The 14,534-nt window shown below is 42.6% G+C and overlaps 1 protein-coding gene across 1 annotated transcript in view; it reads left to right on the top strand.

Moving 5' to 3' along the window:
• Positions 1–14,534, top strand: part of Impg1 (interphotoreceptor matrix proteoglycan 1) — a 146,353-nt gene that overhangs the window by 125,884 nt on the left and 5,935 nt on the right. The window contains 1 exon segment of the mRNA NM_023958.2: positions 13,112–13,307. Coding sequence (NP_076448.2) covers positions 13,112–13,307 — 196 coding nt within the window.

Raw genomic sequence — 14,534 nt, 5'->3', positions numbered from 1 at the left:
CTAGACATTAACGGTGGAAATATAAAGGGAGGACAGATAGACAGAAAGACGGACACTGACAGACACAGAGAGAGAGACTGAGACACAGAGAGACAAAGAGAGACAGAGTAAAAAGGGACTGGGTCTTAAAAGGTGACCAAGCCATGCAGAGGAGGGAAGGAGTGGTTTCTCCACAGCCATGTCTGGTAGACTCAGCGTACTGCTGCTCTTCCAATGTGGTGGACATCTGTGGGGGAGGAAGGGGGACACTGGCTAGAGGGAACAGAAAGTGAGAGAAGCCCTGTCAGATCTACTGGAGTACATGTTAATATCCTGCGTTTTTCTTACCTAGACTCCCCCAGTACATAAAGTCGTTTAAATTTTAACACATTTTGGAACACTCAAAATGTCTGTAGAGTTACTATCAAACAATTCTTTGAGTGCGTTAAAGACAGTTTCTCATTCACAAAACGTTGCATTTTTGTAAAAATATTTGATAAAAATACCTAGTTACAAAGAATGGCACCTACATGATCTTTTAATTTAAATATAAAATGGATAAATGTAATACGACCCCCATAAGATAAAGGAGGAAAGGTTTTGTTTTGTTTTGTTTTTTAATGGGGGGGAGAGTGTTTTTCAGTGCTAATGAAATGGCAGTTAGGTGAACCGGCCGTTCCTCATGAGGCTGTTGTCTGGAGGCGAGGAAGGTGGTTTAGCATGGCTTGATCTATGTGGGAAGCAGTTCCTGGAAGCAGCTTAAGCTGAACCAGGGCAATGAGTACCATGAGAGGAAAAGAAAACCAGGAACAGCTCTGAGAATCCCTACTGGAGCGGTGAGATTGTCAGCAAAGCAAGAGCAGGAGGTGCAGCCCCTGGGTCAAGTCCAGCACTTCCAAAAGGGGTGAGGGAGGTAGGAAGACATAGCCGGGGATGCCGTTGAGGGGATGCAACTGAGGTCATGTGAGGGGGTGGGTAACACTTGCCAAAGACAGACTAATGGTTTAGCCGGGGCAAAGGCTAGATTTCAGTGAGGTGAGGGAAAAATAGGAATATCAACATCCTCTCTCTCCACTGAAGCCGCCAGGGCACCCTCCCACAGTGAGTTTGAGACCAGCCTAAATTAAGAGAGACAACAACAACCCAAGGATCCTCACATGCATTCCAAGGGCCTACTACTCCACACTCAAGTCAGCATCTGACCTCCCACGTCCTCCAAAAGAGAAGCACTCCATTAGAACCCAGTCCATGGCCAACACTATTACAACTATGTTTGGCTTGCTGGTTCCCTTCTGAGAGCTCCCCGAACAAATGGATCTGTGATATAAAAGTATAAACCCGTGCTAGAAGTTTCTGTGATTTATAAACTGAAAAACAGAATAAATCACAGTTTGTTCCGTATTCTGCCAGCATCTCTCGCCACAAGAGTCGTCTTTCATTTCGTGGGCTATGAAAACTCCTCAGAAGCACGTAAGGCTTTTATACAAGTTGGCTGTGCCGGTTGAAGATCTCAAGACTGCAAAACCACATATAACTTCTCCCCTTGAATTCCTAAGAAGCCGCCTTATACACAGGCAAACCTCAGGGCTGTCAAACGACAAATGTCGGAATTAATTACAGACTGCCATCCGAGAGGCTTTCAGCTAAAACGTGGATCAACGGAGTCACTCTCACAGTAGTGCAGTACTTGCCAGACTCCTGCTTAGTAGTCACCCGTGAGGAGGCAGATGTCACTCACCACAGGACAGACAATAAGACCTGTGGCAATCACAAGTACTAATTGATCTTATTTTTTATTCTTAATAAATATACGAAGTAGGCATAATCCCACACCCTTTATATTATTAGAGAAAATATGTGGAGGAAAAATAAGAAGAACTTGCCACAAAACGACCAGTTACTGTAGTAGCTGGAATTCAGGTCTGTGTGTATCTGTTGACTGTACCCTACTCTACGGAATTGACCCCAGTAAGGCCTTCTACTGACCACACTGCATCCTAAGTGAATTCTGCTAAAGTCTGCATTTCTCCAAATGAAATTTCGTATCGTATTCTGCCATAATTATAGAATGGGAAAAAAAGTGTTTACTCTCAGGAATTTCCCAATGTCACCTAATGTGCCCTACTATGAGAGGACTTGCCCCCTGTGCCCTTGACCCTGACTCATAGGGTCATATATGAGCCCCTTGCCTCCTGAGATAATTTTTCACTTAACTCTTCCCTGTTGGACCCACAACACTGTCTGAGCTGCCAGATGTATATTATCACACTTCATTTTCAATCTGTGCCTTCCGTTCCACACACCAGTCAACTCACCGTGCTTCCTAAAGACCTCCCTTTCCCCAGCCCCTGATGCAAGAAAGTCATAGAAGGTTGGTCAAGCCTGAAAAATGGGCTCTCCCTGCCTCCCCTGCCTCCCCTGCCTCACCTGCCTCGTAGGTTCTCCCAACCTCTCCTGCTTCCAAGGTCTCCCCCTACCATCCAGTAAGGCTGCACGGGTCCATGCTCTCTGCAGATACAGACTGCCTCACAGTGGCCTCAAGATGGGCCTGTGTGAGGAGGTAAGCGGCTGCACATCTCAGTTTTTCCTTGAGAGACTTAGCCACATTATTCACGACTAAGCTTTGACAGAGAAATAGAGTACCAGGACTCATTAATATCTCCTGGACTCAAGATCCTTTAGGCTTCATGATCATTAACACTAATTAATAAGGACTATCAGAATTACTTGTAAAAACGTATGGATCTGGAACCTTATATCATCCGACCTGGGTCTACTAATTTAAATATTCTGATTTTAAAGACTATTTTCTTCCTGGGTCCCAAAAGTACTGAGGGCTGCGGTGATGGGCAAACCACAGGGCAGCGGACCCAGGAAAGGAAAAGATGGCCCGGGAGTGTGCGCCACATTCCAGAGCCTGGTCTCCGCTGAAATCCCGGAGCAGCGACAGCTCCATCAGCATCCCGGGAGCCGGTGCGCCGGTGCGAGCTCCTAGAGACCCTGCATCCCTCCACCTCTCCCCACCATGCCAAGCTAGTTTACAAGAAAAAAAAAAATCAATTTGGGCGCTTCAGTTTCTCTAGCTCTACTTCTCTACTTCTTTTGCTATTGAGCGCCATCTAGTGAGTACTGTATTTCATAGCTTTGAGGGGGAAAAAACGGCCCTGAACAGCCCCAGGTAAAGCCCTTCTTTTTCCTTTCTTTATTCTTGTTGTTGCTGCTGCTGCTGCTGCTGCTTTTAATTTTTCAATTAAAATATAATTACATCATTTCCTCTTACCTCTCCTCCCTGAATCTTTCCAACTCCTTCCACCTGCCCACTTGTTTCCTCTCAAAATAATGGCCTCTCTTTCTTTGTTATTGGTGTGTGTGCATACACACCTAAATATATAAGTACAGTGTGTTTAGTCTAATTTGTATGTATATGATTTCAAGTATGACCATTGAGTACTAGACAACCGATTAGGGGTTCACCCTTGAGAGACTTTTTCCTCCACTCTCTACATTCCTTCATTGCTTGTGTTTTCTCTCTAAGGTTGGAACCCCCTTGAGACTTTCTCCTTCTACATTAGCATGCCTACTGGTGTTGTCCTTGTCAGGTCTTGTTTAACAGCCATACTGTTGAAGTGTCATGGGGGCAGCTTCCCTGTCACTTCTAGGAGACACGAGCTCAGAGTCTCTGGCTCTTACAATCTTACCACCCTCTCTTCAAGGATGTTTGCTGAAGCTTGGCTGCAGGAAGGGTGCTGTAGGTATATCCATTAAGAGCTGGGCACACCACTACCTAAAGACTATACATGGACTGACCCTGGACTCTGACCTCATAGGTAGCAATGAATATCCTAATAAGAGCACCAGTGGAAGGGGAAGCCCTGGGTCCTGCTAAGACTGAACCCCCAGTGAACTAGATTGTTGGGGGGAGGGCGGTAATGGGGGAAGGATGGGGAGGGGAACACCCACAAAGAAGGGGAGGGGGAGGGGGATGTTTGCCCAGAAACCGGGAAAGGGAATAACACTCGAAATGTATATAAGAAATACTCAAGTTAATAAAAAAAAAAAAAAAAAAGAGCCGGGCACACTACAATCAGTCGTTCTCTGAATTTTGATCCGTTGTAGATTTCTGTAATGGTCTCCATCTATCTGAGGAGATTTTCTTTAATGAAAGGTGAGAGCTAAAATAAGTGTATCTTTATACCCTTATCTGTATATATATAGAGATATTCTGAATGTACTTAGGAATTACACTGATTTAGTAAAGTAGTAGTGGTAGGATCTGCTCTAAGATCCACGGCCTCGCTAGCTATGTGGAGTTGGCTAGGTTTCTAGTACAAGGAATGGTTTCTCCCTGTAAGCAGCCTTTGAGTCCGGTTAGAGAACTGTTGGTTACCACCAAGGTATTAACGCCGCTTTGGTGCCATTATGGGTATCCTGCCATGCTGGTTGTTCTGATTCCTGTAGAACTACCAGTTGCCTTTCTCCATGGAAGCTTACACAGAACCTTCTGGTAATATAAAACCTAGTCCTTAGGGAGGAGGTTTTCAGATCAGATCCAGTTTGGATCCTCCAAACACATAGTGTCTTCAGCCACAGGGATGACCTTCAACTTCTGGGAGGCAAGCGAGAGCAAGAGCAAGAGCCACGGCCTGTATCGTTTAGTGAGTCTCTTGGAATCCCCCAGCTAACAGCTAGAAAAGGAGTTTCTCATGCTTAGTATTGGGGTCTTTATTAGACAGTCTCTGGCTCTTGGAGGAAACATTGTAAGCCCAAGAAAAGGAACTTCATTTAGATTGATTGTGTGGGGTGTGTGTGTGTGTGTGTGTGTGTGTGTGTGTGTGTGTGTGTTATGTAGGAAATCTTTAGTGTAAAGTTTCCCTCTTCCCCCCCTTTCCTTCTGTATTGGCCTCTCTTCCCCCACCCAAGTCAAAATCCCTCTCCTCTGGTGTAAGCATATTTTCCATATCCGTTCCTGGACTTGCTTATAGCATGCATTCTGTATGCATTTCAAAGGTCCAGAGTTCTGCCCATTTCCCTAAAGAAGAGAATAATTGGATACAAGTAAAGACTGACTTTATCCCAGCTGAAACCACACTCTTCATTGGGTCTGGCCCAAAAAGAGATGCTTTTCTCTCTATCCAGTGTGTGAGTGTCATGGTGACAGTGCAAGGTGCTGCTGTTATAAATGTTGGAGAGAGAGAGTAGTCAATGCCCAACCTACTAAATAAGCAATGAGGGTGTCCTGGAGGTGATGGGATGCAGTGGAAGACCTCTGGAGGCCTGGGTAGTGACAGTACTCAGAGGCCAGGGGCGGCAGGAAAATATTACTTCAAGATCTAAAGAACATGAACTCACTGGAGACCAGAAAAAGACTTGAAAAAGAGAGTGTTGGCCCACCAAGGGCCTGTAATCTTCATGAAGACACAAATTCCCTATACTTTTTAAAAATTGAAAGCCTTTGGGGAGTTTATTTATTTTATGTATGTGAATGTCTACTTATATGTACCTGCACCAATGTGGCATCCCTAGTGCCCATGGAAGTCAGAAGAAAGCTTTTGACCCCCCCTGAAACTAGAATAATGGATGTTGTGAGCCACAAGGTCCTGGAAGCTGAACTCAGGACCTCTGGAAGAGCAGCAAGTGCTTTTAACAGCTGACCCACCTCTCCAGCCCCAAGAACCTTAATCTTTTAATCTTGAACTAGAAAATGCTTCAAAGTGTTCAAGGCATCGGGGGACATTCAGGTGGTTTTACCTACCTGGTGGAAAGACAGGAGGTACCTTCCTCAGCAAGCAGGTTGGGAAAGCTCTTCAGGCCCTTTGAAATGCATACAAAACACATTATATAAGCGAGTCCAGGAAACTGATACAGAGAATGTGCTTACGCCAGAAAGCTCAGAAGATACACACAGCAGTGCACCCATTTCAAGCTCTGTTCATTGCTGTCATGGTGAACAGATGAAAAGAAATGGAGCCTTCATGCTTCCTGTGAGAAATGTCCTGCCTCATGCCAGAGCTCGGCAGCGTTTTGAGCTTCTGTTTAGTTGGGACAACCTTTATTCAGCAGACATATTCATGAAAGCCTGGATCGGCTGGTAAGGGGAGGTGCTGATGTGGAGGGGCCGGGCTCCCACCCACTCTCAGCCTCTCTCAACTCCGAGGGCCTTGAAGCATGTGTCACAGAAACCCTGTAGTTGAACCACAGAATGTAGTCTAACACAGATGTGGAAATCTAAACGTTATAAATAGAAATGAGTGTTGACCTTGGTTTATACCTGATAACTGAATTATAAAAGTAGTACAGGGCCAGGCATAGTGGTTCACAGCCTATCTATATAAATATATATTACATATATAATATATATGATATTCTTCTCTGTGTCCTCCTACCCTCTCTTCCATGTATATGTGATATAGATATAGATATAGATGATATAGATATAGATATAGATATAGATATAGATATAGATGATATAGATATAGATATAGATATAGATATAGATATAGATATAGATATAGATATAGATATAGATATAGATATAGATATAGATATAGATATAGATATAGATATGAAAGGCTGTTGCAAGTATTAACAAAAATGTGTATTAAAAGTGCTTGGCATGGTGCTAAACACAATGACTCTTGACAATGTGAGTTTCTGCCCCTGAGGTGGCTAGAGGCTCTGGATCGTAATCCTGGGGGGCATTTCAAGAATGATGGCATGAGTGTCCTCTGCCTATGGTGAGAATCCACATGGGATGTCAAACACTAGCTCAAATCCTCCAGGTACCTTGATGAATCTGAACCCCATCAGCTGCTAATTCAACTGACACTCTCACATCACTAATGCCAGGTATCCTAGGCTGAGAGATTATCATATTTGCTCTGCAGAAGAACCATCTACACTGGCTAAAGACAGAATATTAAGTCATTCTGCCATCGAGGAATTACACTAAGTCCCAGAGAATAGGCAGAACCATGCTAGCATCTGTTGACAGTGGTGGCTCTTCTTGTCAAACTCCTTTCTGGAGCCAACAGAGAAGCAATCTGAGAAACCAGGCTTGGTGGCATTCAGAGGCTGAAGCAAGATGACTGTGACATGTCTGAGGCCAATCTAAGCTACACAGTGAGCTATGGTGCAGCCTCTCTACACTGTGAGACCTTCCTCAAAGAGAAAAGAATCTATTTAAAAGAGATTTAAGAAAATTTAAAACGCTAATGCAATTATGGAGCAGTCAGTCTATAAAGCAACTTGTGAGAACTTTGCTCCCTCAACTCTACATACAATGAGATTATGACTTAAAAATATTTCCCTGTAAAATGCCATCTCTTTTATCTTTGTAGTCTGCTGTTGACCTCAGGCCTCCTTGCCCTCTTTTAAAGCCATGGGGACAATATAAAGACAATAAATTTTAGGTTGTTGCTACACTATTTACAGATAATTATCATCAGCTAGTTTGGTAGCAAAGAGTAGAACAGCCATACCAATTTTTTTTCCTGCAAATGTCCACAGTTGAGTTAAGGAAGAGACAAACTATTGTATGGCGTATCTATGAATTAGGAATGAATCCATCATTCTAAAGAGAAAGCTCTCTGGGGTATAACAAAGAAAGACAATGATAAGGTGGATTTTGCTTCAGAAAGCTCTTCGAGGCCATTGAAATGGCTCAGTGGACAAGGTGTTTGCCGCCCATCCTACAGACAAGCATTTGATCTCCAGAACTTACATGGCAGAAGGAGAGGATTCCCAAAGGTTATCCTCCACACATGTGTGATGTTACACACACACACACATACACACACACAGACACAGACACACACACACACACACACACACACACACACACTGAAAAATTAAGAACAAAGTGAGTTCTACTGAATTTTCATTTGTCAAGAGGCTAATCTTTTCTACCTATCTGTGGCTTTTCCTCCCCACGGTCAACCTGATTGACAGCCTTTGAAATTGCAGATGTGCTTATCTGTATGTGTATATGAATAAGACCATCTTTTACAGTACCCAGAAACAAAATTTCCTTTTTAAGATTTTATTTTTATTTTACTTATGTGTACATATGTATGTAAGTATGGGTTTGTACAATACCCTCAGATGCCAGGAGACACTCAATTCCCTGGAACCAAAATTTGAAGTAATATGAGCCCCCCTAATGTGGTTCTGGGAATCGAACTCTGGTCTTCTGAAAGAGCAGTATTTACTCTTAACCAGAGCCCTCTCTCCAGCCCTGAGGAATAATGCTTTGAAGATAATGCAATGGAAGGGAGCTGTGAGAACTGCTTCTTAAATTAGTCTTGTAAGCATGGCCTCTTCTGTAGTGAGACTAATTAACTGTGATTGCCAGCATCTGCCATATTAGCAAACATCCCACAGCTCTGCCTTGGGGCTGTGACTTCCCTGGATCATGTCACACAGTCCACAAGGTGACAGAATTGAGAACCTGTTAGAGAAGCTGCGTGCACACACACATGCTCTTAGCAACACCCAGAATCTTGGCTTCTTCGTTTGCTAAGAGACCCAGTCAGTTTACAAGGCCTCTAACATACCCTCTATCTTCAAAATTCTAAGTTGTAGATGTTCTGTATGAGTAGAAAATTTAAATGTATACTTTCTTAGGATTTCTATTGCTGCACCGAAACACTGTGATCAAAGCAAGTTGGGGAGAAAAGGGTTTGTTTGACTTACACAGCCACAGCACTGTTCAGTACTGAAAGAAGTCAGAACAAGAATTCCAACAGGGCAGGAACCTAGAGGCAACAGGTGATGACGACACCATGGAGAGACGTTGCTTACTGGCTTCCTCCTCATGACTTGTTCAGCCTGCTTTTTTATAGAACCCAGAACCACCAGCCCAGGGATGGCACCACTGGACCCTCCCACATTAACCACTAATTTTAAAATGCTGTGCAGCTGGATCTCTTGGAGGCTTTTTCTTAATCAAGGTTCCCTCCCCTCAGATGACTTTAGCTTGTGTCAAGTTGACATAAAACATACAGCACAGATATGAGTTAGTCATTCTTACTGCTGAAAGTTTTGAAAGGCCATGTTGATATTTGTCGAATAAACGGATGTTATCTTAGTACCTAGGATGATGTATACTGCAAACAACACCTGAGCGTGGTGACATAAAGACTCTTTCCTTCTCTGTTGATTGGTCCTGAATAAACAACACGAGGATTCCAACTAATTTATAAAATGGTTTCATTTATTCCTCACATCTGATTCAGGACTTCCCATTTGGCTAAAGTCATTGCCCCAAACACTGCCTATGTATTGTAGAACTTAAACTATACCTGGCAAAACAAAAGGAAATTATGGTAAAAATAGAAACACTTATTTAATAGGCACATTCTTTGAATATTTTATTGTATTCTAAATATAGTTTTTACTTTATTGTTATTATTTATTGTTAATAATACAAAATATGAATACTTGTTATATTATTATTTTAAATAGAGTTTTGCTATTGGCCTCAGAGGGGAAACATTTTGTTTATTTGTTTGTTTGTTTGTGTCAGTTTTCCAAGTTAAGTATCTATGACTGAGAAGGAAGTGGAGCCTCCAATGCCCCCCACCACACACACACACCCCAAACATGCACACACATACACACATACACAGACACTCACACACACCACACATACACACACACACACACACACACACACACACACACCACTTCTGTTTTCAAGTACACACTAGTTGCTGACTTTTGTGATTTGCCAAAGTGTGTCCTGGATGTCAGTGGGAATCTGAGTTATTGCCTCACCAGTGACACAATTCCTTAACATGCTAGCCTTGCCAACATGAGAGGGGGAAGCTACAGAGAAATTGAACCTGGCACAAAGAAGTAATCTTTAGTAATCTTGCTGGGAGGCCCAAACCATCCTTTTAAGGATATTGCCTCAAAAAAACCAAAACAAAACACTGGGTTGGTCACATCCATCTCCCTGGCTCAGAGCCTCCCACCATGAGAGGGAGCCTGACAGGAACAGGGAGAATAGAGGGTACCTGTTTCCTGCCCATCTGCATGGCTTCCTAGCTCTTCTGGCTGGTCAGAGGAGCTAGCCAGAGTAGACATATCCTAGTAATGAGCCCACGAGATTTAAAAGAAAAAATAGAAAGAGGTGGTACTGAAGGTTAAAAGAGAACAGAGAAAGAAAACAGAGGATCTATTATGTTTCTTTTGTAGGATGGACGTTTTCTAGTTCCTGTTTTATTATCTTTCTTTTTTTAAGATAGGGGTCTCAGTGCATTGCCCAAGCAGGTCTCCAAAGCCATAGTTTGGGCAGACCTCACAAGTGGCTAGAAGTACAGACACATGCCACTATCTCCCTGTTTTATTTTATGTTGACATACAATAATTGTACAGATTTATTAGATACGTTGTAGTGGCTCAGCATATGTATATATTTAGTTCTCAAGACAATCAATATATCCATAATTACTTATGGATAAAAATTTAATATAAAAATATCATTTACTTATAATGAGAAATATTCCAAATATTCTCATCTAGCTGCTTTGAGAGACCAAATGCATTATTATTAATCATTGTCACAGTACTGTGTATTAGGACACTTAGAATTTCTCCTCTCATCTGGCCACAGCTCAGCACTTGTGAACCAATCTCCATTCAGTGCTCCCAGAACCTGGGACTCATTGTTCTGCTTTCAAAAGCAATGTTTTTAACCCTGTGTGTGACAGGGACCATGCAATGTTTGTCCTTCTGTGTTCCCATACTGTCCCCAAAGTTAGGTTATGTGTTACAAATGAAAGGATTTCTTTGATTTGTGGGATATTTTAGATATTTACTTTTACCTTAGAGAAAGAAAGATTGTCTGTGTGTGTGTGTGTGTGTGTGTGAGAGAGAGAGAGAGAGAGAGAGAGAGAGAGAGAGAGAGAGAGAGAGAGAGAGAGAATGAACATATTGCAAGACAGAGCAGAGTGCAGGTACCCACAAATTCACAAAAGCTGCCTGATCTCCTGGAGCTATAGTTAGAGGTGATTATGACCCACCCAGCGATGGAAAATGATCTCTGGTCTTCTGCAAAACTAGTATGTGCTCTTAAGTGCTGAATCAACTCACCAACCAAATTTCTTGGTTTTACATCTGAATAGTATTCCGTGTGTGTGTGTGTGTGTGTGTGTGTGTGTGTGTGTGTGTGTGTGAACTGTTTTATCCAACAGTTAGTGTCACTCAGGTTGTTCTCATCGTGAATAGTACTGCAGTAAATGTGGAAGTGCAGATGTCTCTGCAATGTACTGATTTTATTTTCTTTGAGCAGTGTCTTAGTGAAGAGACACTGACCAAAACAAGCTTATAAAAGAAAGCATTTAACTGAGGTCTTGCTTAGAGTTTCAGGGTTAGTCCAGTCTCATCATGGCAGAGAATAAGGCAACATACAGGCAGACATAGTGCTGGGAATGTAGCTGAAAGCTTCACATTGCAATCTGTAGGCAGCAGGCAGAAAGAGAGTCACTGGGAAACCCACCCTAGCAACATGGTTCCTCTGACAAGGCCACACCTACTCCAACAAGGCCACACCTACTCCAACAAGGCCACACCCACTCCAACAAGGCCACACCTCCTAATCCTTCTAATCCTTTCAAATGCATGCACTCCCTGGTGACTAATCATTCAAATATATGAGCCTGTGAGGGCCATTCTTATTCAAACCACCATAGGTATATACTCAATAGTGGTATTGCTGGATCGTTGGTGGTTCTATTTTTAATTGGATGCCTCCAACATTCTCTTCTCCATAATGACTGCATAAATTTACATTCTCATCAATAGTCACATAGCATTCTTTAAACTTATTTAGCCAGCATGTCTCTTTTTAGTATAAAGCATATCAAATCCTGCTGAATCAGAGTTCTATAAATGTTCCCACCAGGGAAATATTGGCCCATTGGGTTTCTGAAGTCATCATAATACTTAAATACATACAGGTTCTAATTCCAAATATTCTGAAGCACATTTCTGATCATAGTCTTTCCTTGGGCAAAATCCTCTGTGGACCCTTTTGCTTGAAATATGCAAATCCCTGTGGTTACTGAGGTGGCAATGATAAAGTGGTGTCTGGTTGTTGTTGTTGTTTTAAGTCAAAATATCTCAATGTGGCATTCAGAAATTATGTTAATATGCCTTCTCTGTCTCAACTCTGATCTTTTCCATGCATTCTTCTGTTCCTTGCTGGCTGGATCTTTCCTGCTTTCTCTTTTCCCCTCTATGCCTCTGCCCTGCTGCTGTCTTTGATATAACATCTGTCCCCATCTTAAACATATAAGAGAAGCAAATTTAATTTTTATAACACTTTATTTATATGTATGTATACTGTAGGTGTGTATGCTGGGGCTCATGCAGAGGTCAGAACTGACAACCTATGAGAGTCAGTTCTCCCCTCCTATCATGTGCATCCAGGGACTCAGTCTTGAGCTATTGGGCTTCATGGTTGATACTGTGACTCACTGAGTCACCTCACTGGATCTCATTTTAAAACCATTCCTGCTATGTTGACTTGGCTCCAGATTCATCTTTAGTTCAAACTCATGGTGGTCTACAAATTGGAACTCATATGTAGAATTAACTATGATTTTTTGGGATTTCAGGAAAGAGTGGTTTTACACATGGCTGCCTAACCTGGGCCTATGTACATAATAGACCCAGTAATATGATTAAAAAGGAAACCCTTTCGATGCAGAAAGGACAGTAATCCAATGGCTATATGTTTGACACTTTGGTGTGGGTTCACTGTCAGTTCTGTATGAGCAAGCCCAAGGTGATGGGGCTGGTGTGCTCCCAGACTAAGCATCCTGAGTTGCTCTAGATTTACAATTCCCTCCTGAAGGCATCTGTCTGAACAAGGCCTGCAGATGACTTTGCTGTGCTCCAAAGTCTGTGCATAATTACAGTTGGAGCTAAATATATTACTGTCCTGGTCTAGATTCGTTTATCAAAGATACAAAGTGTGTTTCTCATTTCCCTCCAACCTAACCAGTTCAGTAGAGCCCACTCCAAAACTTGGGTGACGGCAGATACGTTTGCTGTCTTACTTTTGACTGCTGCTGTCACACTGTTCAGATGCCCATGCATTCATCAGTTTCTGCCCGGTCTCTTGCAGCTGATCAGGCAGATCCCTGCAAATTCCTAGACTGTGGCAAATTCGCCCAGTGTATAAAGAATGAGTGGACAGAGGAAGCAGAGTGTCGCTGCAGACAGGGACATGAGAGCCACGGGACCCTGGAATACCAGGAACTGAACCTCTGTCCTCCTGGAAAGACTTGTGAAGCCAGTCAAGGACAAGCAACCCCATGCAGGTAGGTCAAGTATGTAGACTGCAGCCCCAAGAAGAATCCATCGTTCATACTCTGAGAAAGCTACCATCTGGATAAATTCATGCGCTCCTATAGACACCAATCAGAAGTGTTATTTTGGATATTATAAGTTAAATTATGTATAAAACAGGCAGGGGGATATGTTGATACAGGACTCTGCTTGCCAAGAGCTTCTTTAAGGTGCCCTCACCATTAAGGGTAAATATATTGTAATGCACACAAGTGATATTTGGGAAGTCAGAATGATATAGTCACACTGTTGTGCATGTTGTTAGTGAGTGTCAAAAAAAAAGAATCTTTTTTGTAGATGAAGGAAATTGTATGCTGCTGGTAGAGCTGGCTGGAGTTTAGCAGGAGGCTCTGGGACCCTCGTGAAAACCTGCTCCGCTCACCTTTCTCTACCCTACATATAACCAGATACCATATACAGATCAGGGCTCAAGTACAGCAGGGTTAGCACTGCAAGGGTCACACTTGGGAATCTTGTGCAAGGCTTTCCTTAGTATTTGTTCTTGTCCCAAAGAAAAGCAAAAAAGACTTGAGTAGTTTTACTACCTTCAACAACTCTGTGTGTGTGAGTGTGTGTGTGTGTGTGTGTGTGTGTGTGTGTGTGTGTGTGTGTGTGAAATATGGGCCATTCTGTTTGCAAGAACAACTGCATCATTCATCATAAGAAAACTAACGGATAGAGAAAGTCAGCATGCTTTTTAGCTCATCCCATTGCCTGTTCTCTCAGTGTCCTTATTTATGTAGAGTTAACTTGTAAGAATTTTCTAAGAAAACATGAAACCAAATGGACTTGTTTTATAGACAGCTCACTCTCTTACACACACACTCTCTGTGTGTGTGTCTCTGTCTCTCTCTGTCTCTCTGTATCTCTGCTCTCTCTCTCCTCTCTCCTCTCTCTCTCTCTCTCTCTCTCTCTCTCTCTCTGTGTGTGTGTGTGTGTGTGTGTGTGTGTGTGTGTGTGTGTCTGTATGTCTATGTATGTGTATGTATGTAGGTAGGTAGATATACATGGCACCAAATGTGTTTAAAGGTCAGAGGTCAACCTTAGGTGTCATTCCTTACCTCTGTCCTAGCTTGAGACAGAGTCTCTTGTTTACTGTTGCACATGCCAGGCTAGCTTAACACAAGCTTCCATGGCAACTGTTTCACTTTCTATCTCACCAAAGCAGCCCTGATATTAAAGACACTCACTACCTGTCA

This window comes from Rattus norvegicus, chromosome 8, assembly GCF_021556685.1.
Source record: "Rattus norvegicus strain SHRSP/BbbUtx chromosome 8, alternate assembly SHRSP_T2T, whole genome shotgun sequence".
Lineage (NCBI taxonomy): Eukaryota > Metazoa > Chordata > Mammalia > Rodentia > Muridae > Rattus > Rattus norvegicus.
Note: the sequence above shows the minus strand (reverse complement) of the source record. Positions and strands in the feature narration are given on the sequence as shown.